The 4,817-nt window shown below is 51.9% G+C and overlaps 1 protein-coding gene across 1 annotated transcript; it reads left to right on the top strand.

Annotated features, from left to right (window-relative positions):
* Positions 1-1,651: 1,651 nt before the first annotated feature.
* Positions 1,652-3,284, top strand: POSPLADRAFT_1179447 (hypothetical protein; the record flags this gene model as incomplete). Its single annotated transcript, XM_024488668.1, has 3 exons — positions 1,652-1,694; positions 1,752-2,861; positions 2,925-3,284. Exons 2-3 carry the CDS (start codon positions 1,848-1,850, stop codon positions 3,282-3,284), a joined length of 1,374 nt encoding a protein of 457 aa, XP_024340625.1. The 5' UTR covers positions 1,652-1,694; positions 1,752-1,847.
* Between the last annotated feature and the right edge of the window lie 1,533 nt (positions 3,285-4,817).

Genomic DNA, 4,817 nt, shown 5'->3' with positions numbered 1-4,817 from the left:
GAAGAATCCGAATGCCCCTTGTCGCCTCAACGCTGCTACATTTGGTGGTCTCAACTTTCAGCCAATGCCTTCGCCGCTGACTGAAGCACACTGCCACTCCGGGTGGGAGATGGGCAAGGGCACCTCGCATGAGGTCATGCGCCGTTGAGGGGGGGGTAATGTCACGAGTTGGTATGGCGTCTAGCCGTTTTTTAATTTTTTCCCTTTCGCGGGCTCGAACCCGCGACCTCTGTACTACATGCCTGATATGGACGCATCACTATCTACTGTACGATTAGATTAGATGGGCGGCAGTGCACGGCACAGCTCGGGCTCCGCTGACACAGCCTCTCTGACTCACCAGCCCCCGGGGCCGCATCAGCATGCTGTGCACGGACCAGCTGCGCACGGACCAGTGCACACAGCCTGCCCTTATCTTCCCCTGTATATAAGCCGGCCTCTGCTGCCCTAGGGACCTCAGTTTCAACCTCTTGTCCCTAGGTCAGTAAGCCTCTCTTGTATTCTTTCCTACCTTAACTAATATATTCACTTGTCCCTAGCCTTAGGTTTGAGCACTGCTCACCATCGCTTCGGTGAGACTTAGTCGGACGCCCCCAGCTCTTAGGTCTTCCCCTGTCGCTTGACCTCAAGTCGCGACAGTAAGTTTCGACTGTATTTCCAACAGCTACTATACATCTACCTACTTACTATGATACACAGCCTCTCTTAACGATGCTCCACACTCGATATAGATCCCATGATCAGCCACTGTGCATAAGTCACAAGGAAGTAGCAAGCCATGGCTTGGGCCCAAGCCAAGCCCGAGCCAGGCCAAAGCTCGCAGCTAGGGCCTGGCTCAGCACCCGCTGAGGCCCGGGCTCTCTGAAGCCAGGCCAAAGCCATGGCTTTCGGGCCAAGCCAAGCCAGGCACAACACTAGTAATAGATGACGAGCCCAAAAGGGAATAAAGATATATGACGCACCTGAGACCCATTTGGATTGCTCGTTAGCAGTCTAATATATATTACGGCTGACTGGTAGTAAGCCTATATCATGTATGAGGGCGTCAGGTACTGGTGGACGCGAAATGCAAGGATATACAGGAAAGGAAAAGAAGAAAACAGGGAAAAGAAAAGAGGGGGGAAGCCAAGATCTCCCCCATGCGACCCTCCAGCGTGCGTCGCCTACGCCCCGCATTCTTCATCGTCAGAGTGCTCCACCTCGCCGACCGCACCAGCCTCGTCGCCAGGGTCGTCATCCGCAGCGTCCTCAGCGTCCTACGCCTCCGTCTCCTCCTCCGCATGGACGGGCCGGGGCGTGCCCGTCTTCATGAAGGCCCCGCTGCGCGCGATGAACGTCGTGAGCGCTGTGATCCCTTTTTTGGTGCCCAAGATGGTGGGTAGGTCGATTGTCCGGCTCGCCGCCCGGAGGACGTGCCGGTGCGGCGCACGCACACTACCCTACGGAGTACTGAATACTAGTATAAATAAGGTTCGATTCGTCTACGGATGCGCCCGAAGCGTAATCTTGCCACGACCACTCATCGAGACTCTTGGATTGTCCACGGACAGGTCCGTCGTTAAACACTTGGATAGGTGTCGAATGTTCATTGACGGCGTGTTGATAACTTCGCATCTGCTTTTCTTGCTTCCTTCAGCACCATCACAATGAACGAAGCCTCCCTGACAGATGTGTTATCTACTCACGAATTGGAGGTCTGTCGTATGAATAACGACTCATCGAGCTCTATGAGATTCATTAAAACTTGGTAGGAATCTGAAGCATCCTCCGTAGGAAGAATACCCCGCTTGAACGAGGACGTCCTGGTACTCATCGTGTCCTACCTCTCAACGCGCGATGCTCTCAACATGTCTCTCACGTCTCACGACAACTATCCCATCGCAAGGCGGCACGCTTTCTCTGTCGTGACAATGCAGAACAACGCGATAATTGTGCGAATCTGCACATACATGCTCGATGACATTCCTGGTCGCCTACATTGGGTCCGCGAGCTTAAAGTCTGCTTCAATAGCATGACCCACGACTTTCCCCCTGCCGTCGAATCATGCAACACCGCGGCACGCCTGCTTGTACCTCTCCTCGAGAACGCCATCCATCTCAAATCTCTCCAGTTCCCATACTCGGTCGACGTGTTGCTGCTAACGCAGCCCCGCATTGCGCCCGCCCTCTCAGCATTGCACCACTTACAGATTCTGCATTTAACATTATATCCCGATAGCGAGAGCAAGGCAGAATTATTCGCGATACAGAGGGAGATGCTGAGAGAGATGCGTAGCAGGCCGGTAGAGCTGTCACTCTGGATCCCGTCCTCCAGTGACCTCTCTTGCATCCAATATATCCAGACCATCAAACGTCTCACTCTCGAGCGACTCATGTTGCATAACGAAGAGTATCCAAATTATGCCCAAGGATCACAACATCTATTGTCCTGGCCCACTGCTTCGAGTCTGACTCTGGATAGTTGTGAACTCTCGATGTCCGAGGCAGTCCGAGCTTTCCCCAATCTGCGAGAACTACGGGTGGGGTATCTATCATCAGGTTTGACTTCAACGAGCAGCGTATGTTGGCCACAGATGGACTACGTCAGGGGACCTCAAGTGCTCTTCGAGCAATGGCCATTCAGTTGCCATGTTCACCATCTCACGATAACATCGGCCCTCTACCTCGGGTCTCCTCACGACGCTACTGTGCTAAGCACGATACGACAGACCTCGCCGAGAATATTAGCGCTCTCAGTTCCGGAAAAGCCTGAGCTGGTTGATACTTTCTGGGCGAAGCTGGCAGGAATTACGCGTCAAGTACACAGCCTAGAGATCACGTTAAGCGAGGTGTATCTCGTGTTTAAGATGGCTCAACAACTGGTGAGTGCTGAAGTAAACTGAGGACATCAATGGGGATGTTGACTGTCGGAGAACACCTTGAAGGGCATACGTCTTGGTGTATTGAGCAATCTGGGCCGCCTAATCCACGTCAAGCTGACATATTCATATCCGGTCAATGTGACACCCGTCACTCCTGATGGCGTATCGATCACCCCAATGCTGGACATTCAGAATAACATTCTAGAGCGGCTGCTGCATGTGCTCATCGAACATACACATTCCCTCCGATATGTGTCTATTGAATTTATAGGTCATTCCGGACCATGCACGCCCAGTCGTGGTTCATGGAGAATTGTGCGCTCGGACAAGGAGCGGACTGTGGAGCGCATTTCCCAGTACGATGCAGAGCAAATAAGGGAAATAATCAATGCGCGCGATTTCGACCCCGCCTCGTTCATTTAAGGCTGGTTTAAGATCTATTTTATTGTATACACGATCGCTAACTCTGCGTCGTGGTTCAGTGTAATACGCAAGGTCGCGAAGAGTTGTTTCGCGCGCCCAGGGTTTGGCATGGTATCTCACACACACGTATACTCCTAAAGCAATAGGGGCATCTTTCTCAATCTAGCTATGTCCCTAGCTTCGCTTGTCGGTACGCTGGTTAATTCAAATGTCGACCAGCTTCGCATTATGCCATTGCGGACTTGTTTATGCACTGATACAAGTGCGCGCCACAATTGGTCCGTCGTGGGACTAATCCTACAATTGCTGTAGCGGAAGTCCTACCGTTGCATATGTTCCCAGATTCTTGAGCAGATGCTCATCTTCACATCTTTGGCTTCGACTTCTCTAACATGAGGATCCGGGGGCCAACATCCAGCGACCTGAGCCCTGCTTATGTTTGTTTTTGTTTTTGGAGGTCTCCACCATATGGGCCGCTAGGAAAATAGCCCTCTCGTGATCTGACAAACACGTTCCTTCCCATCCTGAAGCTCAGCATCTTTTCATATATCCCTAGTATACACCGTATCAAAGAAGAAATGCAGGTAAAAGGACAATGTCAAGGCCGTTGAGACTGTTCGATCTGGAAAGATGGTTCAGTCTCTGCGCATTCATCAGCGGTTGTCCCAGAAGGGAGATGAGATCCTTATCACTGGTTTCGGTCGCTTGTTTATTTCTCCGACATTTAGGCGGCAACTTGATATGCACCTAGTCCAAGATACGCGGCACAGAATGTATGTGAATACGCTGGTCCAGACGGAGGAAAGTCACCAATGCACAAATAAATACTACATAACTGCATGCATGTAGGACGACCGTGTCCGTACAGGCATATCCTACGGAGCGTGTAAATAAGGTTCGATTCGTCTACGGATTGGTCCGAAGTGTGATCTTGACACTGCGGCCACGACTACTCATCGCTCCTCATAAGGGTCCGTCGTTAATAACGTCAAACATTAAGATGTTCATTGACCGCGTGCTGATAGGTTCACGTCTGCTTATCTTGCGTCCTTCAGCACCATTATTGTCGCGACTTGAGGTCAAGCGACTAGAGAAAACTTGAAGGCTGGGGGCGTCCGACTAGATCTCACCGAAGCGATGGTGAGCAGTGCTCAAACCTAAGGCTAGGGACAAGTAAGTTAGTATTGAATAAGTAAGTAAGTACAGGGGCTTACTGACCTAGGGACAAGAGGTCGAAACTGAGGTCCCTAGGGCAGCAGAGGCAGGTTTATATACAGGGGAAGTTTAGGGGAGGCTGTGCGCGCTGGTCCGTGCGCAGCTGGTCCGTGCGCAGCATGCCGACGCGGCCCCGGGGGCCGGTGAGTCAGAGCGGCTGTGTCAGCGGAGCCCGAGCTGTGCCGTGCACTGCCGTCCTATCTAATCTAATCGTACAGCAGATAACGATGTGTCCATATCAGGCAGGTAGTACAGAGGTCGCGGGTTCGAGCCCGCGAAAAGGAAAATTTAAAAACGGCTAAGGCGCCGTATCAACTC

Source organism: Postia placenta (genome assembly GCF_002117355.1).
Source record: "Postia placenta MAD-698-R-SB12 unplaced genomic scaffold POSPLAscaffold_4, whole genome shotgun sequence".
Lineage (NCBI taxonomy): Eukaryota > Fungi > Basidiomycota > Agaricomycetes > Polyporales > Adustoporiaceae > Rhodonia > Rhodonia placenta.
The sequence above is the reverse complement of the archived record's forward strand: the minus strand, read 5'-3'. Positions and strand labels throughout refer to the sequence as shown.